At 39.6% G+C, this 25,525-nt stretch overlaps 2 protein-coding genes and 1 long non-coding RNA gene across 8 annotated transcripts; 1 reads left to right on the forward strand and 2 right to left on the reverse strand.

Annotated features, from left to right (window-relative positions):
- Nucleotides 1-1,628: 1,628 nt before the first annotated feature.
- Nucleotides 1,629-19,951, forward strand: LOC111258696 (tyrosine-protein phosphatase non-receptor type 22). Of its 5 annotated transcripts, XM_086967560.1 has the most exons (12): nt 4,101-4,584; nt 7,883-8,072; nt 8,684-8,867; nt 9,441-9,555; nt 11,057-11,150; nt 13,752-13,828; nt 14,278-14,424; nt 17,571-17,693; nt 18,343-18,494; nt 18,647-18,782; nt 19,001-19,043; nt 19,356-19,951. In XM_086967560.1, exons 3-12 carry the CDS (start codon nt 8,749-8,751, stop codon nt 19,496-19,498), a joined length of 1,149 nt encoding a protein of 382 aa, XP_086823686.1. In that variant the 5' UTR covers nt 4,101-4,584; nt 7,883-8,072; nt 8,684-8,748; the 3' UTR covers nt 19,499-19,951. The 5 variants fall into 5 exon arrangements, with proteins under 5 accessions (XP_022685899.1, XP_022685902.1, XP_022685903.1 ...); XM_022830164.2 differs by lacking the exons at nt 4,101-4,584; nt 7,883-8,072 and adding an exon at nt 1,629-3,865; XM_022830167.2 differs by lacking the exons at nt 4,101-4,584; nt 7,883-8,072 and adding an exon at nt 1,629-3,821.
- LOC111258700 (uncharacterized) lies at nt 9,810-12,357 on the reverse strand. Of its 2 annotated transcripts, none has more exons than XR_002679138.2 (3): nt 11,921-12,357; nt 11,334-11,556; nt 9,810-10,165 (listed from the first exon to the last, which is right to left on the reverse strand). It is a non-coding gene; the product is annotated as an uncharacterized LOC111258700 (long non-coding RNA). The 2 variants fall into 2 exon arrangements; XR_015310259.1 differs by having other exon boundaries at nt 11,952-12,355.
- sud1 (Prolyl 3-hydroxylase sud1) lies at nt 19,938-25,523 on the reverse strand. Its single transcript, XM_022830163.1, has 3 exons — nt 25,109-25,523; nt 22,756-23,961; nt 19,938-22,505 (listed from the first exon to the last, which is right to left on the reverse strand). The coding sequence occupies exons 2-3, from the start codon at nt 23,925-23,927 to the stop codon at nt 22,190-22,192; spliced, it is 1,488 nt and encodes a 495-aa protein (XP_022685898.1). The 5' UTR covers nt 23,928-23,961; nt 25,109-25,523; the 3' UTR covers nt 19,938-22,189.
- Between the last annotated feature and the right edge of the window lie 2 nt (nt 25,524-25,525).

Genomic DNA, 25,525 nt, shown 5'->3' on the forward strand with positions numbered 1-25,525 from the left:
CCAGACCATAGACCGTCCTAAATCGTTTATTGTGTTACTATACTGATTTCACTTTTCTAAGTAATGGTAAAGGCACAAACTGTACGACAAGGTACGCATGTATGATAGGCTTTGTTGGAATTGTGTCACATGATTGCAGCGAGTGGTCTATAGTTACTTGAAGTTAAAAATTGTTTCAGCTAGTTGGCGTGTCCTAAATCATCGCTGCTTGGCTGATCAACGAAAGGTGACCTTCGTTCTCAATGTTAAGTTCTTTAGCCGAATTTGTGGTACATTTTGAAGTTGATTATATCCATGTACACTACTATAGATGTTACTCAAGTTTTACTTATTTGCCGATATAACAGGTTAGTTGAAGCGTGCGTGCGAGGTAAATTCGCACTGTCCACTGTAGAAAGTATTATAGTAAATAGAATTTTGTTCAACAATGAAATCTTCAAATTTCATTTTCAACTGCTTCACTGTCGACTGCTTAGGTCCACCCCGTGATGACTGGTTATTTTCTGTTGTATTATATATACATTTAGAAATGTGTAGTACAAATTCATGCATGGGTTACATTATTGTTGGGGAGAGATGGGCCAGGGTGTAGTTGGGCCAATGGAGTAGTGCAGTTCGGGCATGTGAAACCGAATATCGACGATGCCGTCGTTTTTGACGACAATAAGAACACGTGTAGAGTTAGCTTGATAAGGATGTACCGAATTAATTTTAAGATATTTGTACGTCTAAGATAGATTTTGGGACGCCCAACAAGTACACGCAGTCATGGAGTTCATCCGACAAGGAGCCCATCATGCTGCTATAGGTCCGGGCGTAAGACAGAGCAAGGCCGGGTGAGATTCTTCTGAATACTCCATACATAAATGTTTGATTATTCATTGCATCTGTTCAATATGGTAAAGGACGTATGACATACGTAGGATTTCTATTGTTGTTCCCGTAGTTTTGCAGCAAGCTGTTAATTTACGCTTTGTAGCTAAACGATTCGTCATTATCGTGTTAGCAGGTCCCTAAAAAAGAACAGCCTTTTCAGCTACCATTTTTCGGCATCGGCATCCTACAGAATGTTTCCATCCAACATATTTAGAAATACTACATTCAATAGCAGCTAGTCACCTGTTAATGAGACATTGAGTTTGAAAGAGAGTTGTCAGGGATGACCCGTGTGGCCAGCGAATTAGTACTCATATTCACATCTGCTTAACTAAGGACACGTTTGAACCGAAAAAAGTCGACGATTTTCTAATTTTTAGATACACGTATATATATACATAATATAACAAATAAAAAAGTAAAATATAGATAAAATTGATAGGTTCATTCGTATTTCAAGATTTGATTAGTAGGAAAGGCTACTTCTACGTACATAATCCTATTATGTACTTTCTTTATTTGGTATATGTACAGCTACGCAAGCGTATCGTACATAATTTCTCACAGACAAGTATAGTACACTAGACCTATATAGTATAGTAAACTAGATCCACCTAGGTTATTTCATCTAGGTCAATTTAGCATAAGGGGGCAGTTGGATAGCGATAATGACAGGCTTTAGATGCTTGAGAACTCCTGAGATAAAAACGCAAGGGCAAGACAGTTTTCTAGCAATGAAATTGACTTTCAAATTTGTATTAAAAAAAATCATTTTATTATAGGGCAAATAAGCAACCTGATTGACTGCATCACGAACTAGCGGGCGATTTTTGTTTGTTGCAAGTTTGGTAAGTTGCTGAACTTCTTATTTTACACACATTTATCCGTGCTCGATTGCGTAACATGGCTTGTACCCGCATCAACGTTTGTCTTCTGCCACAATCTTTTATAAAGCCACATAAATTTAGGTTCGCTTCAGTTCCATGCTCGGTATTCGCTTATTAATCAGTCTCACACCCACAGCAGCAGATCCTCTCGATCTATATTCAACAGAGACGCATTGTCCCGATGAGCACTACGCAAAACGAATGGAAATCCTTTTTGCTGGTCTTACCGATTGGTTCGCACTTTCTCTTATCCCCTCTCCTCATTCGATCGTTGGATTTGGTCTGTGCCAGCAGGCGAACAACTCGCCCCTCAATTTCAAGGTCAGCAGTCGCACGAGCAGCGGAACTGGTTGGCTAACTCATTAGAAATTACTACTGCTGCTGCTTTCCAGCTCTCAGGCCCTTGTCGCTAGTGGCGCTACTGTTACGGTTTTTGCAATTCGTCTGCCCGTCCAGTCGTTCGTAACAACGGTGAATAGTCGAACGCGTATGACAAACGTCAACCAGCAACACGTCGTCTGAAAGCGTCGCTCAGCACCGTACTATGACGATAATCTTACGAGCGCATTAGCCCGCAGAGTGAAGTTCAACAAAGCGGCGCTGTAGCTATAGTACGCACGTGCGTGCATGTGTGTGTGTGTGTGTGTATCAGCGGCACAGATTATGCTACTTTGGAAATGGTGTTATTATTATGCTATATTATTGAACATCGTCGGTGGCCGCCGCCCCGCGTCGATGAACACGATACTCAGTAGTTGTTGAGCAGTCACAGCAGTTTGTACAGAGTCGCCAGCGTCTTTGACGCGCTAGACAAGTGTAAGGCCTCTATTGTTGTATATCTGTGGTGTCATGCTGCTGTGACAGGCGAGCGATACGAGTGACATGCCCGAAACCAACGGAGACTTACCACAGAGCAGTGATAGTCGCGTCAACGTTAGCGAGCAATCGCTAGCGCTTCTGCCGGTACAGCCGTCGATCCGCTCACGACTACGTTACTACTTAGTGCTGCTTTTACCACTACCACTATTACTGAGGACTCAATAGCAGAGAGGAGTTAATCGGCGCCGCACCTTAAAGGGGCAAAGAGTGTTACATGCAGCTGTAGCAGTTTCTGCCCCTATTTTCTCTACGGCTGTGGGTTGAGTCGTTAAGGGAAAAATCAGCCTCTATTTTTCTGACATATTCGAAAACGAAACCAAAGGGGGCACAACGTCGAAGCCGATGTTCGTCTGCTAAATCGGACTATAAATCAGTGATCGTGGCCGAATATGAAGAGAGTAAAAGAGCATCTCAGAAGTGACTAATCGGCTACGTCACACACACACACAGACACGGCTCACTATTGCCACCGCTGATTACAATTACCGCCGACGATTGGTGCGCGTCAACTTTACGTGCGTCGAACGAACTGCGCGGTTCTGCGCAATAATAATCTACTGGCAGCTGCATGTAAAAAAAAACCAACATCATTACAGATTCAATGCGGTTCTCTCGTTAGAGAGTAGAGGATGGATGCAAGTCTGCAGAAGTAAACGTTTTCACCGGTGGTTTACAACTCATCAACCAGAAAATCGCTACTTCCGTCACTATCTGTCCATTGTTGTCGCCCAGATAACCCGTACGATAGCACTGGAAGGGGAGAGACTTGTTATAATTTACAGACATCGTAAGTTAGTGTAAAAGTACACGGACGCATTAACGACGGTAAACAGCTAATCGTCAACTTATAATTTGCTATCATATCACTGGCTTCTTTCATCGATGCGCGATACGACTATGCACTCACTGCAGCTCCATGCAAGAAGAATTGCTGACACTAAATACAATGACTGGTGTCATTTACCATCCATTGAAGAAATGCAATTAAGATACCGGCACAGACCATAAAGGAACTCTGAAGAAACCAGAAGTGGGGAAAAGGTGATTTAAGGACTATTGTTGTTGCTATCACTGTTGGGGCAAAACCCTTCGATCGACAATCGGCAACAGTCTGGCTTCGTCGGCAACCAGCGCTCAGGACAGCGTTTTCGACAGGCGTTGCCTGCCCGCTTGCGCTTGGTAATCTCATGTCTGCGACACATTATGCGCGCGTAAAGCTGCACGTAAGCGCCATCTATGCTTATCTCTTTGTGTGTCCTTGTAGGTAGGCTATTGGTATCTCTACGTATTGTTGATCGCTATTGTGTTTGCAGCATTGTTAGTAACTGTTGTTAACTACTAACACGTTTTGACATCTCAAAAACGTTTCCCCTCACCCAGAGGACGACAGTACCTTACAACACGTTCTAGTGTAGAGGTGAGAGCCACAACAGGCCCAAACAGAACGATTGTTGCAGAAACAACACACAATCATCATAACGTCGTACCTGTCATTGTTCTTGATCCTTTTTTTGCTTTCGTTTACTCTCTACCTATCGTGATGGCCTATAGCTTGGACTGCTACAGGTTATAAAACAAGCAAGTAACGGCCGTAGGGATCGAAGCGTTGGGATTTCTAGAATCAAACATTTTCTATCTAGGTTATATAGTGTGGATCTTGCAAAGGTGCATGGCGAGTAAAGTAGTCCCGTAGCACCTTCCGATTTGACTACGTAACCTATATAATCAAATCAAGTCGAGGATACTGACGAAGTGCTACCGGTTTCTATGGTCTATTAGATAAGGAGGTGTTCTCCTGCGAGAAAAAACAGTGAGGTGGAGCTAGAGTGTACTGCGTGTCTAGATGAACGAGAAGGCGGTCTGCCAAGTGACGAATGGCATCATCTCATTGTGTGAGAAAATGGGAACAGCGCAACGGTGAAAAGTTGCAGGATTTTCATAGGCAAGCACAAGGACAATACCGTCTATTTTCAATATATCAATTATTTTCCAATACTCCTCTAAACGGTCGAGCTGGATTAATAGCCATTCTTGCAAGCGATTTTCCTGTCCAAGATAGTCCTGGATAATTGGCCGTACTGCGATCTTTATAATTACTTGGACTAAGCTTAGGTCCAGGCGTTATTTCTAGGCCGCATTGAAAAAAGAAAATGGAGATTTCTATTCCGGAACGCGTATGTTAGCTCCACTTGAGGCGAAATCCAACGTACTCGTTTGGAAACGGCGTACTAACCCGAGCTCCCAAACAGCCATATACTGCTAAAAGCAAAAGTTAAAGTTACTTGTAAGAAATATAACAATAATAATATTAATGATCGCAAGGTAACTCGCAAGTGGAACGCTTAAAATCCAAGCATTCGCACGTTCTGAAACGGGGTTACAAGTTGAATAGTGCCCTAGTTGTAAATACGAGATATTTCACTGGATGCCTGCCCCCCATCCCTTATATATTCAGTAAGAGCGATTGCTCATGAAATGCTAACACTAATAATCATGCAATGGCTTTCCTATAGAACTAGTACGTTGATACATTCAATTCATAACTTCGTCTGTGCATAAACTTATATTAAAGACAATAAACAATATTTATATGATTGCTTTTGGAGCTGTGTGATAATGCCAGCTATGGCGGTCTATTCTCCTGATCAATCGCTTGGTTTAAATAACCTTTAACGTTACGGTTGTAGGATAAGTTGTGATACTTTACCATATTTGATAATCTCGTGAAAGTAGTTTATCTTCTATTATATATGTGGAGTATTGAGTGTATATATAGCTCATGGCTTGCGCAAGTCACTGGCAACCATTACAGTATAATATTGCAATGATTAGCGTTCTGCTGTACACTAACTCAGAGCTGAACCATTCCATCGTTTCGTTTCAATGGATTTTTCTAGCAACAATCAACACTGAATTGGCTTGCGGCACAGGCTTGCGAAAATGTTTGTCTTGATAGTACTGGCAATGTGCTAAGACCTTCTTCGCAAAAGCTATACGTGTTGCCTATAGCTTGCGGTGGGCAACTCGTCGCGCCCAAATATTAGCCATACGGCAAATAGAATGGATTTAATTGTGGTCCTTAAGGACGTCCAATTCCGTGTATTCTCGTATTCAGCTGCCGTTGCTACTACCCAGCTTCGCCGGCAGCGGCCACACATACGGCAGCGTTATACATATGCGCGTAACACACACGTCCGTCATCAAGCGCCTGCCCGTCTAGCTGATTACGTCTACGTTTTCTAAATCATATTCACTTAGCAAAACTATAATGTCTAGCCCATCCAGCGCGTATGCAATGAACAGTTTACCTACTTTGTTATTTTTTAATGTTGCTTCAACGTATCGCAGGTCTTCGAAGGTTAGCGCCTGAATGAAGCGGCGTGGCTCGTTCGTTGGCCGTAAAATGTTGCGTCAAAGCTTCTATGTTTTTTTTTTAATTGCTGTAATGAATTAGAATTATTGCCACGAAAGGTGAATCTTTGATGTCACAGACAAGGTGTTGGCTGAGATAGCAACGAAAGAGTTGACTAGACAGGACTGAACGGATGGATTACTTTTGGAATTTTACTTCTTTTAGCTATATGACCCAGGAATAATTCGGGTGCGAGCAACCTTTGGAATTGCTTTTTTGTGGGAATTGTTTTTTACAGAGATCTAGCCATAAAAATGGGCAAAAAGCAAAGTAGATCTAGTTACGAAATGTGGCCATGAGGTTTCTCCCATGCATCTTGGTCTTAGCAAGAAAGTTACTATTCGGAACGCTTTCTGCTGTCTGGATAACATCAGATCAGATACGGAGTCTAAAGATCTACTAAATTATCGCTAATTTATCAATTCTCACCATTTCTTTACTTCTTCAGGCTTTAACATTAACTTTTCTATAGCGAAGAATCATGTCGCTAGATAGACATCACAAGGCACCTGGTCCTGTTTTTGAAGAACCGCAGCTCTAAAAAACGTGCTTCAGGGCGCGAGCGTAGGTATATCCTGTTAAGTTTTCCAAAACCTTTAAACAGCTCCTGCTACTATCTCAGGAGGGCCTGATGTGATATAAGATACACACTTTGGCGGCACTGCCTAGTACTTTCGATATTCAGAGGCAACCCTGACCGCTGGATAACGCTATCTCAAAGTTCCGAAAATACGTGGCCTCCATATGGATGTTCGCTACTTATACAGTCTTGCTAATTTCTCGTGTACATTATCCGATTCATAATGTCGCGCAAAGCTTTTTTCCATGTCCGAATCTTTAATTAATTATAATATTTATTTTGCCGCAAATTCAACTCATGATGGGCAGTGATTCACATTTGTATGATTCATTCAAAAAGTATACACATATTTTGCACTGCATTTTCTAACCTATTACATTAAACTTGTAAAAAAAAGTAAGTTGTAGTCCAATTGAAAAAACAGGAAGTACATTTTCTGGCCAAATTGAACGCTTCAAGTATTAGTTAACTTATATATTCAGACGGGTAGCCTTCTGCACCGCTATATTTCTGAGTACAAGTCAAAACTGTGGCCGTACCTCGCAACAATGCGTCCAACGTAATTTCCGCATGCTGCGCTTATATTCTCATCCCAAATTGTGTGTATCCAGATTACATGGCTTACGACGGCTTAATTATCTTTTGTTCTGCCTCATAAGAAAATAATCCTTCCAGTGTTTCTTTGAGCTGCCGTTGTGTACACTAGTGTTCCATGAAGCCCCAATTTGTTTTAGAGACTCGTAATTACCAACCTTAAAAGTGGCACAGTCCTATACTTAGTCTCCGCCAAATTGTGAAAACACTCCCAAACTTTGCCACAATTTAATAACGTGTTTTGGTTTTCCGAAGTTCGACCACATTATACCGCCATGTCGATATTCATTCGCCGCTCACGAAATCGTATATCTGAACTACTCAACTGTAACATTTAATTTGATGTGAAACTACTCTCACTGCACTGTATTACATAATCTTAACGTAGGTAGGCAAAAAAATCTGTGACAGTTCAAAGTATGTATTTTTTTATGCTTTTTGTATTACACAATGAACACGTTGGGCAACAGTGATTCTACATGGTGTTTTGTATGCTGCATATGTCACCTGTTCAATCACAAAATTAAATTTTCAAGTTATTCTGCGTAGGTCTTTTTGCATTTCACGCTTTATTAAGTGGTACGTTTACGGAAGACCCAATTAACGGCTGAAAAACTTTAGTCGGCTCTAAATAAAAAAAGCCTTGCAGTGCAGCTGGAAGGCGTACGTGGTGAGGCGTTGTTTGGCGCACATGAGGCCAGCTGCTGCACTCGAACTGAGAACGCAACAAGGGACAAACGTTTGTAGAAAAGTTAAAGCACTTGATTCAATCGTTTGAATAGCCTGCCACACTAGGGAACCGCTTACCAGCAGCATGCACAAGCATCTTCCTGACAGCTTCAAGGTAAATACTAACCTATTGCCATTAACTTTGTGTGCCACGTAAACAAAATTGATGGTCCTTACGTCGACACGCAGTGTATTTACTGGTTGGGAAATTTTTGAGGCGGCTACAATTTTAAAACCTTAAGGCTTACTTGACAAACAGTGCATCAAATATGATGGTTCTCGTCATGAATCATGCGGCTGGTTATTAGAGCCAATGGGCTAGAAAAAGAACAGAAGATTCTATTTTCAAAAATAGAACTTTTATTTTGCAGCGAACTTAACGTTCATTATTTCAATATGTCGTCTAAAGGCGTGTACTCGTGCACGACGGCAAATAACAGAATTAGGACATTTTTTATGTTCACCTTTGCGCAAGTGATGGCCGCGGTAATCGCTTGCTCATAAAGGGAAACCACATCTTAGGGATACACTACAGATGTCTTCACAGGTTTCATGTATTAATGGCTCTACAAAGATATTAATTCAGCTAATACCCCGTGAGTGGCCGCATTGAACTAGCCGAATTGCAAACTGAAAAATCACAGCAGGACACCGATTGCTTAATTATACTTATGCTAGATTCCTATAGGTGAATGAGTAATATTTTGTTTAACATTATATTTGCAGCTAAACTGTTCCGGCCACTATCATCATCTGTGCTTCCGTGGGCGCTCTTCTTGTCAGCCATCTTGATGGCTGTTCTGGCTTTACTTTATAAGAAGAAAGAGCCCTTATGGGCTTTGGCCAGCGACATCATACAAAACGCGTTCCATGGACGACGACACCACTATCCTGATATGGAGATGCCAAGGTGGCTCAAGCATGAATTTTTTTCTATGAAATCCTTATTTTTAAATGTATCTTTAGCTAGGAAAATGTTATTTTCTATCGTGCGTTGAGGTTCCATTATCTGACGCTCCATATATTCTCAGAATCACATACAACCATCAAATAGAAAGGTAGGCTTGCCCCGCTATTGCATTCCGCCTAGTGGGCAATTCCTGTACAGCTTTTTTTTGCATTTGTACATGATGAAGAGTGTAAATAAATATGATCATCTTATGTACTATCAATACGAGATGCGTTCTCATAATGATATCATTTCATAATTCAGTTTAATTCTACACGAATTTGAACAGCGTTGATTTTATGCCCGTACCGCCCTTTTGACGGAAGCAGGAGCAGTACTAGGGCTATAAATGCCGCCATCTTAAAGGCTAGCGTTGTTGTATTTATTAAATTCTATCTATGTATATTATCTAACTGTATTTCTCAAAGGAGTAGGTTTGATTTGCCAAGGTCACCAAAATATATCTTTCTAATTAAATCGCCATTTTCATATGCTTCGCTCGTAACTGCCTCGGCTAACTGATTTACGCTGCAGACTTGCGAACTTCAAACCTGCCGACCCTCAAGACGCTCGCCGATTCTGCCAGGAGTTCGAAGAGAAAAAAAAGGATTCGTATCACCAGTTGGCTATAGAGTTTCACAAAATCAAGGTAATTAAGACAGTATTAACACTTCAGAAAGCCTGAATCGATGGCTGATCATTTTTATCGAACCAGTGCATGTTATTATTACCAAGTAGACAGGCACAGTGATCGGTTGGTCAAAAGTAGTACCTTAAGAAGGAGATCATTATCTTCTATACATCAGACAATCGTTCTTCACTCTTACCGACGGGCAATTTTACCTTAGAATAATTTGTAAGTTATTTGTACGTCTACGGGGTACAAAAAGAGGAGTATCGAAATTCACATTCAATACCTTCTTCGTAATGTCGTTTATTAGGGTAACGGATTTTTACGTTTTAGTAACGTTCCGAATCAAATGTAGATTTAGTTTCAGTTCCGGCATGGAGTCCATAAGGCGAAATTAACTACATTCAATGCTTTCTAAATGGCCAATGTTATGATTGACGGAAATCCCATCGTGCTGTCGATCGTAAATCCTCCATGGCGAATTTTAGTTAGAACGGATACGTTCACAATGATTCATGACCAGTATAATGTAAAAGCTGGTTTGACAAGCAGCAATTTCTCGAACCAGATTAACGCCAGCTAGCTAGCTAGCTAGCTCTATCCTGAACCAAATCCGTATGAAATTGACCTGCAACGTTAAGTTACATGACGCCCGTAGATATCTGATGCAGTAAAAAATCCTACAGAAGTAGAAGTTGAGTCTGGGACAAACCAGGTACCGTTATTCTCTAAACAAACACAGAGATAAATTGGTAATTTATTGAATTTAGTTGCACATTTCTCACATCTTACCTCTCTCCTTTTCTCTATTATCTAAAGATCTAGTTATTACAACGCTAAACTATGAAATCGTCGGTTCTATCCACAAGGAGAATTAAATATCTAATATTAGTAATGACAATATATATATATATAGCACAGTAAATAGGGTAGACGTTCGGCGTTTATAATTGCACTCGAATTGCTGATATTCTTACCGCTGCGGGGTTGGTGATACTTTTTTTTTCATCTCATTATTCAAATGGGACGATGCGTGTTTGGTTCATCAAGCGGGTAAATGGGCTCCGGGTCTTTAGCCCGCCGCTTCGACAAATATTTGCAATGTTTATTGTTCGGTTTGCAACGTATGGTAACTATCGGCTACGGAAAGTAAGTGTTTGAAAGGGTCAGGCAGGGATGCAATGAATCTGAACAGGCAGGCAATCTATCTAATACCAGCGCCCGTTCGTATTCATAATGATCGATAGAATAGTATAAGCGAAACTGAAGCGTGTTTGATGCGCTAACGACGTTTCATATTTATATATTAGTATTATTGAACAAGCAACAAAACATGCATAACCGCTCATGGGGTAAAGTTGGGCAAGTGTTGGATAAATGGGCATTGTGTGCACTACGATGATGTATGCTGCCAAAATTCCTGAAAAATAATATAGGAGGCTGCTAGCATTTTGTACTTGTCATTTTATCGGACTATCAATAACTTAACTAGCCTTTTTTTTTTTTTTTGTTTTTCCAGACAGACACCCAACAGTACTTGAACAACCGGAATACGACATTTGGTTTGCAGGCTGACGTTCGACATAAAAATCGATATAGAGATGTGGTTCCATGTAAGACATCTTTTGATGAACATATTTCTTTGAAGTGCACATACACGCACACACACTTTCGACGAACGAGGGCTTTATCATCTTTTATACATTAAACATGGGTATGATCGTTGGACCTCGAAATTAGTATAATCGTGCTGCGATTGATTGAAACCGTTCAATTTTCACGTTGTTTAGTCTTACCCGACAAAATTGACTTTGACAAAAACGAGAATTGTTGAGTTGGACGAACAATTGGTCGTTTAGTAAGACTAAGAACCTGCTTGAAGATCCTTAGTCTTTTTAGCATAGCGTATGGCAGAGCTTTCATGAGCAGCAATGTGTGTGCACGATTCCTTCTTTTTATGTCGAAACGCGTGCAGTAATTTAGAGGTACGTAGAGGTGTTAAAAGCCAGTGTGTTCCCCCTGAAATGATAAGTGAACTAGTAGACCTACCCCCTTCACTTTCCTACCTATGGTAACTAAGAAAGATTCAACAACACCAAAGAAATTCTTCGGTCTTTTTTCTCCTTTTGTTTTTTCCAGTCAGTTAGAATTTATGAACCTGCGATCATGTTGCACCTTCAGCATTGATTGCTGATGGTCAGCAAAAGTTTCGATATGTAAATCTGTTGTTAACATGTAGGTAACAGCCATACTCGGCAACATTATGTAATTGCTAATCAAACCTTGCAATTATTTTTTAAGTCACCATATATATATATATATATATATATATATATATATAGGTATATATGGTTAAGTGTACTGTCACTACCATGTAACATACCATAACGATAAATATATAGTTCGTCACGCACATTAATAGCAGCGCCAGTAGCCGGCACCGTCGGCGTTTTCCGGCGCTCATTGATGCTCGCTATCGTCATTGTTGTTTAGGAAGTCCACTTGAATTGTTAGCATCGTAATTCGCTATAGCTATAATTTGTCTACCATAGCTGCTCTGGCGTCTAATACTATCGCCACAGTCATCGTTATCACTATGGAACGAGTCTGTGTCACACATACGCCCCGCCCGAAGTGGCCCGTCGCAACTAGTGACGAGTACGTATGCAAGTGCACAAGGACAAAGTAAGCGATCAGAGCGATGACAATGGCAGCTGCGCGGACTGTCAGAGATGGTGGTGACTGCCGTTGCTGCTGCTGCTGCATGTTGTAAGGCCAACAGATGCAGACTATTTAATGATGACAATGGCAGCTGCGCGGACTGTCAGAGATGGTGGTGACTGCCGTTGCTGCTGCTGCTGCTGCATGTTGTAAGGCCAACAGATGCAGAGTATTTAATGAAGACAACTGGCGAAATAGCTATTTTTTACTGCTTTATACTGTTTTCTAGGAGAACAATTAGGAAGTTGCAAAGTTAGTCAGTTGCCAACGGCCCTTCTATTTGTGCGCTGCATAGAAGCTGTGTAAAACGCTGTGGATTGATTTCGGAGTGAGACGCATAGATACGTTCAAATGGACAACAATTAGCAAATAGCGTATTAATTGAACGCCCTTTGACAGGATATAAGCGACATTCATTAAACTAATTATAAAAAAGCTTATAAGTTATCACCAGATACTTGCCGTCCTTACGTTCCTCCACTGTCGCTACCCGTTTCCAGCTGTAGTAATTCAGTAGAATGCGCTTGGGGCATTATAACTTCGTTCGAGTCAGTCGACCCTCTGCTGCTTGTTTTGCTGCCAGTAGCTTAAGATTTCCTGATTTACAGTTAGGCGAAGTAGTAGCCTATCCCTTTATACACTGTTGTAACCATTGTCAGCTTCGCTTCGCTAAATGCTCTCTACTGCGGCCTATTCGGATTCGTCGCGAATAGGCCGTCAGAGTTGTCACGGTGAGCTGACACCCCAGTGACTGAGCGGATTAATCTACAAACGTTCGATTGCGTTATTTAAGTAACTATAGGACACTTTTATTGTATTCGGCCTTCGATATTAGTAATTCTATGTATCTATAGAAATTTATCTAATTATGTAGCCACATAATACAACCATACAATCACATAACACGCTCGAACCGTGTAGTGGACTTTTTGGTTTGTCCGAATTTTTTAAACCAGTTTCAGATGATTATATTCTGATTGATATGAGTGCACCTTTGCATATTTTCGTTATAACAAGCTATTTACCGTTATTCTTGCTCCTCAGTTCCTTTTGCTTTAATGGGCATTCAGCCTACCGCTAACAGCGCTTACACAAAGTTTAAGGGTAGAGATATGAAGGTAGTTTCAAACTACCTTGGGATATCAATGATTCCTACAGTTTCTAGTCCCTCATTGATTGTTGAAGCTAATGAATAGATAGAATGAACTGATCAACCAAGTGTATCCAAATGAACGCGCAACCTGAATATAATGGCTACTAATTATTTTTAATTATAAACAGTATTCATGGACATTAGCTTGCATATCGGACGGATCCCGGGTTATTAGTGTTTGATCTGCTATTGTCACTTTTAAGATACACGCTATTACACACCATAGCTAAATCCATACAGACTGGAAATGTGCCGTCATTATTAAGAATCAGCAAAAGACTAACTATTTAAAATATGGTCGACTGACCATCTGTCGATTCGTCGGTCTGGGCAATTTTAGATGATCACAATCGCGTGCGCCTAGCGTCATCGCCTGGTAACGAGGTCTTGGCGTATATCAACGCTTCAAACATTAAGGTAGGTATTCTTCTATTCTATTATTCTTAGCAACCTCAGAGTTGCCCTCAGATGAGGTTTATCACGATTAATGATTACACGATATGAACACTAGTGCACAAATCATTGGTTTACCTATCTAGCACTTTTGTCCTACCTATGCCTTCCAATAGACGACTGCAACGATGATGACGACCCTGATAATTATGGTGGTAATAATGGATACGACATTCGACTGTCAACAATAAAAAAAGACACTCGTAGTTCATTTATTCCATCGGGCAATGTGTCAACCACAGTTAGAGCCTTCGAAGTTTGAAGACGTGGCCTGTTATCATTTTAGGTATCTAATCATGATTGCTCATATATGAATATTTCTGTATAATTATTATTCTAATTATACAGATAACATTATTATTGTTTGCCTCTTTCTTGATTAATCTGTTTTCATATTGCCTACAATTGTGCAGAATCCGAAAGGTGAAGTAAGCTTCATTGCGACTCAGGGACCCACCAAGGAAACATACGAAGATTTTTTTTGCATGCTCATCGAGAAAGGCGTCAAAATCGTCGTTACTATAATCTCATCCATAAATATCGAGGAGGGAATGCAAAAAGTTAGTTCACGGTTTTCTAAGTATGCCCCTATGACTTAGGATACTCATGTGAGAATATGATCAAGCACGACTTCTTTATGAAAACCCTTAAAAAATTATAATATACATTTTATTAGTTACACCTTTAATTTGTTTCATTCATTTATTTTAATGAAGTTCTGATTAAACCTGATAGGCAACTTCGCTAGGACAGATCGCCGGCTCGCTCGCCCGGCTGCTTTATGGGTCGTCTGTAATACTGCCCATCTAATAAAAGCTACGCTAGCCAACTAGGTAGTAAGAAGCTATGATCATTTCAGGTGTTGGGGGCTATCTATAGGCTTATTTGGTTTTAGTGTATTGCTAATTAGGTATATATATACATATATACATAATTATCACTATATTAATTATATACATAATAATACTAAAGAACGTTGCTGCGCGGCAGAGAACCGCTATCTGCACCGCTTTTAAGAAGCCAAAGTTCCCAAGGGAGAGGAACGACAACGTTCGGGGAAACTCAACGGTTAGAAAAGAACATAAAGATATATATGGAGCGTATCTTTGACCGTTTCAATAAGGAATGTACAACTTCTAGTTCCAGTAAAGTTAGACATGTTCAAATAAATGCATAGTTCGCGGCGTTGGCATCGAATACTTTCTAAGCAAATGGTCTCGATTAGTGATAATTAAAGGAAGACGTTTTAATATGACTAAAATTTTATCTATACATTTTAACGATTATAGAACATGGCCACGAAGCCGATTGTCATGAAGTCCCAATGGATTAGGAAGAACCCGTTTCTAGTTAGGTGAAGGCTATCGTAGACCTCTTGTAATAAACTGGGGTCAGAGAATATTTGAAAGATACTGCACACCTGGCCAGATTGGGAAATAAGCCTTTTAAACATTGAAAAGCTCGTATCTCGTCAATTTGAAAGTAACTTATGTGAGGAACATTATCACGTCAACTGAACAACACAAAGAATACAAAATACTCCATTATTGTACAAGCCGCTTAAGAGCTAACAGATTAAATTAAGGCCTAATGTATATACTGCAAATGTTGCTTTCTATATCACTGGCATTACGTGTTTATATGAGTACGTTTCGTACGTGGCAGTTCTACTTGGTGTCGATCGGATATCGTTTAATTTGCTGTAGATTTGAGCTATTCTTGTATGAATCGGCTGACACGCTTTTCTCACTACACATATGTAGTACTATTTATACATAGAACGCTAATATGTGGTTTAAAAATCCTAAAAGAACCATTTTGGCTACTTGATTGCTCCTCGCAACTGGTGTATTTGGAAATCGAGTTTATTCAGGGTTATTTCCCATCGTAATGAACATTCTTTATATAGAAGCTTACCAACAGACAGATTATACCTTCAAATTCACAATGAACTGTGCTTATTTTAAGTTGTCAACGTTATCTAGCCTTCGATGTGTATTAAACTGTCATTGTCTAATTTTGTACTACTTGTTTTTGAGCTGCTGACTATAGACCCACAGTCTGAACTGCAGTGAATTAATTGCTTATACAGATGTGGACCTCTGATAAACTGCGTTCGCGGATACAATATATATATATATATATATATATAATATAATATAATATAATATAATATAATATAATATAATATAATATAATAACAATACAATAATAAATATCATACATTAGATTCCTAACTTGTTTCAACGCCCAGGCTTTACATGCACGCTATAGTGCTAATTCGCATGTGTAGATCGCGTTTACCAGGTTATTATTATTATTATGAGCAGTAGCAGTATACCCATAATCAACCACAACTTTTTCATGCGGAACCACGCCACGCAGTAGCGATTCAAATGAAATGCTTTAGTCCTCTGCTATGATGAGTCTCATGTTGTGCCCCCGCATACCGGCGCACCCCCCGAAGCATTTATCATGTACAGACAATTTTTTGTATAGAAAATAGCTTACTGATGGGTCGCACATACAAATAACACTTACTTCGGTATCCCAAAGTAAATTACCTCGAGCTGCATTATCCTGATACTTCTACCTTGTGACGATCGACACTATTAATTACTGGAACCCATCCATTTGGTACACATACTCAATAAGCAATCGTTTGTTAGATTTTGTGTTGTGTCGAGCAAAGTTTGTTGACCACGATATGTACTAATTGCCATAATATAAACAATAGACGTACAAAGGGTTTCGCTATTGGTGCGCTCAATGATACAATCGCGCGCGGTCCGAATCTTTTTCACCCAGTTGTGCTCTGAAAGCAGACGCAGCCGAGTTAGTTAGCGCATAAAGCGGAAGACGGATGTGTCATTTGGACTTTAGTCGCGTCAAAATACGGCGGTTTCAACACAGAAGACTGACCGGCAGAAAGAGGAGAAAGAGCGACTTACGCGGTAGTAGTGCCAATAAAGCACGCTTGGCCCTAACCTCATGTATATTTCGTGGAGTGCATCTCACGTGCAAGCGGATGTTTACGCCGTGCTCATCAGATCGAAGAGCTCTCAACAGTAGCAGCTCGTACCACCATCATCGCGAATGAACGAACGTCGATCTGAACAATGGACGTGCATTACACGTTGCGTCATCAGGAATGTTCTTAAGTAGTAAACGACTTTAGTGAGAGTCACTGTCGCGGTTTTTCCTATTTTTAATCTCTTATAGATAGAGCAGGATTTCGTGTAGTTGTTCGGCTACGGGTAACGGCATTAGCACAGAGACTGTTGTTCATCGTTGAGCAGAGCGAATCGAATGCGTTTATTAGTTTAATTAGTTTCACACTTATAATAACAACGAAAGGGTCAACCAAAGTAGGAATTTAATCATCATATGTTATCAGCAACCATGTTGCATTATATGCTAAATAGACTTTTTTCACTTTCTCCCTTTGAATCTATGTAGACATCGAGCCGATGTCGCCCATTAATAGTGTTAAAATAAAATTAACTTGATTTAATAGCTATTAGCGGCACAATTAAAAAAGCCAATCTGCAAGAACTAATTAATGTTGAATTCGCCCACCAAATTCTACGTGTTTCACCGACGTTAAAATAAAATCATTTATAGTGATAATGATGATTCATAGTATGCTACAGGCTAATAACTATTAAACGTTTTGTATATTTGATATAAATGATTTCTCTCATAGCGTCAGTGTTACCAGTACTGGCCTCGGGCAGTTGGAGCTTCCGAACCTCAAGGTCGCTTCCTCGTCCACCTGGAGGCAGAATTTCGACGGAGTTCTTTCGTCAATCGTATGCTAAAAATTATAGTGAGTTATCTAAAAGGAATTCCCATTTGTCCTTGTATATAGTCATTAGTATATATATTCTCTTGTATGCCCTTTTGCTTCCTTGAACGGTCCACGCCCACCTCTTGTATATGTAGAATGAAAAAAACTTTCGATTTTTGGACAGTTTATATAACAGTCAGTAGTGTTGTGTAATAATTATTACTCAAATCGCATTATTCGAGCTTATGCATGACCAAGTTCTTTGACAACTCTACATGAAAACATTCTTCAGTTTTCTAATTCAGGCTACTTCGAACGCCCTTATCGTGCATCCGCCGCAAAATCGGTTTTCATGGATGTTTACGTATATTAGCGTAACGTAGCCTGTTAAGCATGCTAAAGTGGACCTAAACATGCAATTCAAATATAGACTAAGGAGATAAATTAATGCTGGATCTCAAAGTGACTGTATGCTCCTCCGATATCGTTTCTACATTTCGTTGCGTGAAATCGCCGAATTTTATATAGATATTTAAAAACAACGACATTTTTGTAGAGGTACTTTTCATCATTTTAGTACTTCGTTCTACGACAAACCCGGCAAAAATCGAACTCGAAGCTTGAGATCAGCGAATTTTGTCATTCGAGCTGTTTTAAGTAATGAGTGTCTGTTGCTCGAATTCATCAGGGTCCGACCGGTACGACGCACCGGTTCAACCAACTGCATTACTTCGAATGGAAGGACCACCGAATACCGAATAATCCCGACGATCTGATTTCATTCCTATCAGTATTTAGGAGGGCCAGAGAACCAGGCACTATTCCTGTGGTACACTGCAGGTGAGAAGGATCATTAGGCAATTTTTCTTGCTGTTTTTTTCTTATTTGTCCTACAGCCTTTACCCACAGTAAGACATTGTATTTAACAGGTATACATCTTCGAGCTTTACGTCCACCAAATATTCATGCTTCATCCATTCTTAATCTTGTAGCGCCGGAGTTGGTCGGACTGGAACTTTTATCGCTTTGGACTTTTTGATGGATTCGTTGCAAGCAGGTGTCAGGATTGACGTAGCTGAAATGGTTAAATACCTTCGAAGCCAAAGAATGCTTATGGTTCAAACAGAGGTTAGATCTCTATGCAGATTATTCTTATCAGGCTTCCAATAATAATAATAACAACAATAACAGATTTTGCTATCGATTGCTGTTGCTATTCTATTGTCAGGTAGTTGTTTTGCTGCGATTCACCATTCTACGTTCGAATTATTTCCTTACCTTTGATACTCGTAGTGACTGAGCTACTAAATCAGCCATGACTAAAGTGCACTTGCGTTAATTTTCAGGAGCAGTACATCTTCCTATACGAATGCTTAAATACGTTGTTGCGTGAGTAGACCTTTTCATCATAGCTTTGTGACAATAAATGAAAGGAGACTAATATATATGTTTAACTTATATATAAAGTTATATGTTATATATATTATGTATATATTACATATATATAACTTCGTCACTCAAATATACCTAATTCCATGTAGACAGTCATAGAATGACTAGAATAATAATAATAATGGATCAGGTCAGCTGTGAGTTCCATTGAAGAAGCTTCAAAGATACGATAAAACAGAAAATGTCAATGCCTCGTAAAAATAATTAGCAAAATCGAAAGACGCTACAAAAATATTCTTGTTGTTCTAGGACGACAACAACAACAACAGCAGTCGAATCATCACACGAATAACAGTAATAATCATCGGACGAGCGCAGGCAATAATATTCATAAGAGCAGCGGTCACGCAAGCAGCAATGGCTCGTCAGCAATATCAGTCCAGATGATATGAATAAATGGTTGGCCCCATCTAAGTCAGTGTGGCCATGTACTTGTGTCGCTCACACAGCTCCCTGAAAAACGCCCTCTGGTGACAACACAAATTCTTGATGCTCTTTCTGTTATGTACATGTATGGTGTAGTATCTACACAACACATACACATGTTACATGTATTTATTAATTATACTAATTTTATTTTGCAACATCACCATAAACCTGAGAAACGTAGTCTTTTATCAATAATAATAGCAAGATAGATTATCAGTGCTTTTCTAAGGAAGTATTGTTGGGGACGTGAATTTTGAAAAATATAATTATTAAACAGATTTATGTAAAAGAATGTAATGTAAATCTGACGCGAACGTGTCTAAGATGATGAGCACGGACAATACTGCATATATAGATCGTACACGAAATGCATATCTCAATAAATAAAAACAAGGCATGATGTGCAAGACTATGTACATAGCTATCTCTCATTTTTATTATTACATTTTTCGTTAATAATAATATGAATATCTATATCCCTATTATCGTCTTCATCATCCGTACACATCTTCCTGTGTTGTCTTTTGTGATTTTGCTTGCTACATTCTTTCTGCCTATTATCCGAGCATTATTAGATTTCTATTATATATAATACAGAAAGTACATATGTATCGTCATTTCCTGTCATCGGTTTATTAATTTGTTAACGGCTGAACCCGATAAGGTCATCGTGATATACAACAATTTCGTTTAAGACATCGACAAACCAATCTTGGGCGATCTGTTCCTCGAGTTCAACATCCAGGTGCAAACCATAAGAGAAATAGAAAAAATCAATCGAAAATTAAGTTGTCAAGACTTATTGGGCCTTCCTTGAAACTCAAAAATCATGAGACTTAAACCCAGTAACTGTTTGCTTTAACACGAACCCGTTAAGAATATGATGAAAAAGGATTCACTCACTCCGCACAACATAAATGCGAAATAATATCACAATCACAATGTTTGCGTCGTTAACCACTCGGCGAATAAACGAGCCAGCAAGATAATAAGTAAACAACGAGAACGACCTTGAGAGAACTTGCCATATGAAAAAAAGCTCCACTAATCTAAAATTACTAAATTACGAAAAAAAATGGAAAAATATCACTAAATAAAACCAAACGATTTCTAGTAGTCACATTAATTATTGTACATATAATTTAGTGTGGTTTAATCGCCTAATTATAAAGTCGGCTTGATTTTTCCCTAAAAAACCGTCACGATAAACAGTTTTAATGGCAGCTATCTCATGGTCATCACATTTTTCGTAGTTAATTAAAATTGATGTACTGATTTATGTTATCACATAGAATATGCTTAAGAGGGACGGAGAAAATTATCAGAAGAATAGTATCGGTTCGACGATTATCCTAGTTATAGATTCTCATCTCCCGTTTGAACCTCTGAAATGCTTAATTTGCGATTTACTTAGAAACTCCACATGTATTATGAGTTGATCTCACAAAGTTTTTTTTCGTCATTTTTCGTGCCGGCAATAATCGCCAAGAAGCATTGGATTATATATATATATATATATATATACCACTGAATTACTGTTGTTCGTTTGTGATTCATGTACTATAATCTACTAACCTCTTCATATTGAAAACTTATGGCCCAAAGGTAGCGGGCCATACACACACGCACGTATATGTTATAGAAGTCCAGTCGTGTTGTAGTAATATAGTAATGGAATATAAGATGTCTATTAAATTGTGCTTTTTAAATAACTCCAACATGGCTCAGACCATCTGATCCACCCAAATATAGTATAAAAACATCATTGTTGTATTCAGATAGTTCTGTTGCCTGGTCATCTCATTTAGATGTCACAAGAAGACGACCTTGAACGCCTGTTCACTTTTAATTTCATTTCCCGTACCAGATCAATAGCTGATTAGTTCGATTTACTCGTACTCAGCACGAACTAGTTGTTGTCAAACTAGTATTCTGTAAACTTTTAGTAAATCGGCATTGGATAGAGTTGTATGTTGCAAAGCAATTTTGCATGTACTGTCTTAGACTACCGCCTTCATTAACTTGTAAATACCATAATATCATCGTATTAAATTACCCGCTTGTTAACAAAGTTAACTGCAGGTTACGACTTGGCCAAATCGCCACCGCCGTAATTCGCACCATGATGTTATCGTGGCACATTTGTCTTCCACAGTTTACCGTCTTCCACAGTTTTGAACATAAAATTCTGGCTTTTTATTCAACTAACTTAATTCGTTCGCACACCTTTTTTATGTGATAACATTCGTTCATTTGTTTGGCCATATCACGTGAAAATCGTTAGTAAACGATTTCCCATCGGCTTTGGTATTCCATTCATATATTTCGTGGGTGTTCTTCCAATTCAGTCCCACCTCACTCCGATTTTGTTTCTCCAAATTGATATTGAAGATGTGTTGTTGAGGATACTACAGACAATTTTATGTAATCTCTAACATCCTTAACCCCATTCCCGTCTGTTTTTTTCAACACTTCTAAAATAATACGGATCACAACGCCACATCGTTACATTTTCGCTGATGACCACATATCTGCGACACTCTTTACATATTAGTCACTAAGCTACCAACTAGACGTACTCGGTTTTCCACTGTCCTTTTCCTTTCTTTTTTAAGCAGCGATGAATTCAACTCCTTTAAAGCAAATCGTTGAAATCAATGAGTGAAATTGAGATGTACATCCTGGAAGTGTCGTTTCGAAGGATCAGTGACCTGAGCCATTTGATGATTAACATGTTTTACAAATTTGAGTACACCGTCCTCTCGATAAACCATCGACAGTGAGTTTGATTTCGGTACAACGGTCAACAATTCCTCATCATCTGCAATATACGACGTGAATCCCCCACAATCTGCGCGCCATTGATCCGCGTTGAAGAAAAGGCTGAGATCAAGCACACAACGCGAGACGTCCTGCATGTCATCATGTACCAGCGTGTACGCGCCGTGCCTCCAATCGCGGATTTTGAACCTGACAGAACATGACAATAATCAATCAAATTTCTTTTTGAGGTGTGCAAAACCTGGTGGAACCAGTAACAAGATCTATTTTATACAGAAAAATGCTTACTGTTCCAGAACTGCAGCTCTATGATCATAATCATTCTACATAACATGTTCAGTTACTTTTATATATGTATATATATATTTGGTTCTCTTTTTTTAATAGGTGATAAGCAGAAAAATTGATAAAGAGCAGTCAGGTAGGCAAAAGTCTTTACCGATGTTTAGGATCAGCCTCTTCTTCGTCGTCATCTTCTTCTCTCTCAACCTTGCCCATTGGATGCAAAGGCAGACCGGTCATATTACTAAGAATCAGGTACATGGCTTCCGAGCCCAGTACAGCCATCATTTCGCGCACCACCTCCGGCATAACGTCCTCTTTCATTACGTATGCTTTACGTCGATTAGCAGGGCCAGTTTCAACCCAGCCGTTGTACTCGTTAAACGCCTCACACACAGCCAGGTAGCGATCCTCGGCGAGGAAAAAGTCGAGCTGCGTTTGACTGTCGTCACAGAATCGTCGCTGCACCTCAGCTTCCAGCTGTTCGGATAAGTATAGCGGATTGATCCATGCTCGAAGTACTCTCTCGTCTACAAAACCATGAGGAACGACAGGGAGAGGAGGTTCCTCGTAGTGCGGAGGGCGCTCGAACGGCGGGCCATTAAACCAACCGACTAATGAGTGTCGAATTTTGTCCTCTGTTACAACTTCTCCTACTTGATGAAACGTTGCTGGGCTTACCTCAAAGAAAACAAGGCGATTTCTCTTAGGCAATAACGATTTTTCGATGCATGCTGGTTCACCCGTCTTCGCATCAACGCCAAAAAGCTCCAAAGCTCCGCCATCGGCCTCACACCACGTCGGTGATACCAAATAATAAATGTACGCTATTCTTCTCCCTTCAAGTTCATCATCATGACACAGAAGGACGTCAGTGTATGCATATTTTGAATAGGACATACTGATTTCGCCATTTAGTTCGATACCGGTAACTTTCTTGAGCCAAGGCTGCAACTTTTCACGGAACGCCATTGTGAGGCCAAGTATGGCAGGTGTATCACAGTTAAACATATCTCCACTTTGATGGAATTTGTAGAGGTCATTGTTCTTTGCGTTTAGCTCGAGATCGAAGAGTTCGTCTGCCAGTTCCTCGATGAACGATGCATCTTGGAGAAATTTGTCAATTGTTACGACCTTGTACGGCGCAGTAAGCACCTCAATGTCGCCATCCTTCATGTCACGATCGTCGGAACAACACTGGCTAATCTTGGCAGTGAGCGGATCATCCAATACAAGCGAAGGATTTAGCTGCACGTCCGGTATCGACGACGTCTTAGCCCTCTTCAGACCATTACGGCCAGAACTCTTTGTGCGTTTTGCTGAGTTCATTTTAACAATAAATCTTCAACATGGCCTGCAGTCACTGAAGAAGCAGTTTGTAAAAAGCTATTAGAATAACAAATCATTCTGTCAAGGCTAAAATTACTATTACTCCTATTCTTCTGTCACAAATACGTATATATTCTCGTATGCTTATGCAATTTTTACGATGAGGTCACATACGACGTTTATGACCACGGTCATATTTTCGCATATGTTGCAAATAGCTTCACTTCAGTAATTTCGCTTCACAATTTTACGCATTTTGACGAACCTCAGCAATAAAATAGTGACTCGCACATCTGTTATTTCTTGTAAAAATAAAGATGAAGTACATAAGATTATGTTGTGGACTTTAGACGATATGTTTTCACCCGTCTAAAAATTAACCATTGGCAATTCTAGCCGCTATCCAGGTCTCTTTCCGAATTCCCTTTCTGTTATTTATTATAAATATGTGAGTGCGCCCTGTGAATACTAGCCTCGAATATACCAGATAGGGCCTTTTTTGCCACTATTGCAACATAAGTACTTTATTTTCCCCCTTGCGAAAATGACTTATACTGACTATTTGAGCACATAACGTGAAAAATTTGTGGTAAACAAGATAGGAATATTATGGTCGCGCCTTTGTCGCTAACAGTCGTTTACCTTACAACAGCAGCCATTGTTCGACGCACTAAAATGATTTCATAAATTGCGTATGTCCATATGTGTATATATACATATACACCTCTTAACATCACACTTGGACTGTTAATTTTCAATAACAACTAGTGCAAACAAAATGCCACCGTTTTTCGAATTTTTGCTGCGCCGGTTACAAGTTTCATCGTCGATTATACGTTGTTTTTGAAACTATGACTATTTCAGTAAGGCTAAATATTGTCATCTTAGTCTGACATTTTAAGATACTAAAGTATTTGACTATTATTTCTATCAGGGATTCATCGTTAGTACGCTTCTATTATCTTGAAGGTCATCATTAATACAAATGGTAACAAATGTTCTTATGAACTAAACTCATACAAATATTGTCTGACAGCTACCGCATGACGGCTTGAGCGTAAGATCATCGCGCTGGCATCAAAATGCACGTAACACTTGCGAGAAACATTCTGTATATGTGTATTATGTCTATGACAATTGTTATTACTATTATCCGCAAAAGGCACTTTGTGACAACCTACATTTTTTTCTTTAAGCTGCTTCTACGATGTCACCGACAATTAACTGCTATTTGCATACGTGGCCAATTAACAATTGGTAATTCAATCAATAGCCGAGTGCATTAGGCCGACCGCCAACAACAAAACCAGATCTGATCGCCCTCACAGCTCGCAACAGCGGTTCGCACATATGTGAACGGAGTTCATAAAGTATTTCGCCGGTCCTGCAGTGTCACACGTGTTCGAATAGAATAAACAAAAAAGCGACTCCATGTGGTACGCTAAAAAAGGTGCCATATTCCACATAAGCCGGGACATTTTGCATTGCGAGACCCTTGAAATAGGGACATATTTTCTTACTTACCTGGGTTATTGTTGCTGCTAGTACTATCGCAATTTGTGGCCAGCCCCTAGTGATAATTGAACGATATTAAAACC

The sequence above is a fragment of the Varroa jacobsoni genome, unplaced genomic scaffold (genome assembly GCF_002532875.2).
Source record: "Varroa jacobsoni isolate VJ856 unplaced genomic scaffold, vjacob_1.0 scaffold_255, whole genome shotgun sequence".
NCBI lineage: Eukaryota > Metazoa > Arthropoda > Arachnida > Mesostigmata > Varroidae > Varroa > Varroa jacobsoni.

Excerpts from the sequence above, each read along its gene's own strand:
- LOC111258696 (XM_022830164.2), top strand. The coding sequence starts at position 8,749 with ATGGCTGTTCTGGCTTTACTTTATAAGAAGAAAGAGCCCTTATGGGCT. Across the intron at positions 8,868-9,440 it reads CCTGATATGGAGATGCCAAG|ACTTGCGAACTTCAAACCTG; the intron begins GTGGCTCAAGCA and ends TTTACGCTGCAG. Across the intron at positions 18,783-19,000 it reads TGCTTATGGTTCAAACAGAG|GAGCAGTACATCTTCCTATA; the intron begins GTTAGATCTCTA and ends GTTAATTTTCAG.
- sud1 (XM_022830163.1), bottom strand. The coding sequence starts at position 23,927 with ATGAACTCAGCAAAACGCACAAAGAGTTCTGGCCGTAATGGTCTGAAG. Across the intron at positions 22,506-22,755 it reads GAGGCTGATCCTAAACATCG|GTTCAAAATCCGCGATTGGA; the intron begins GTAAAGACTTTT and ends ATGTTCTGTCAG.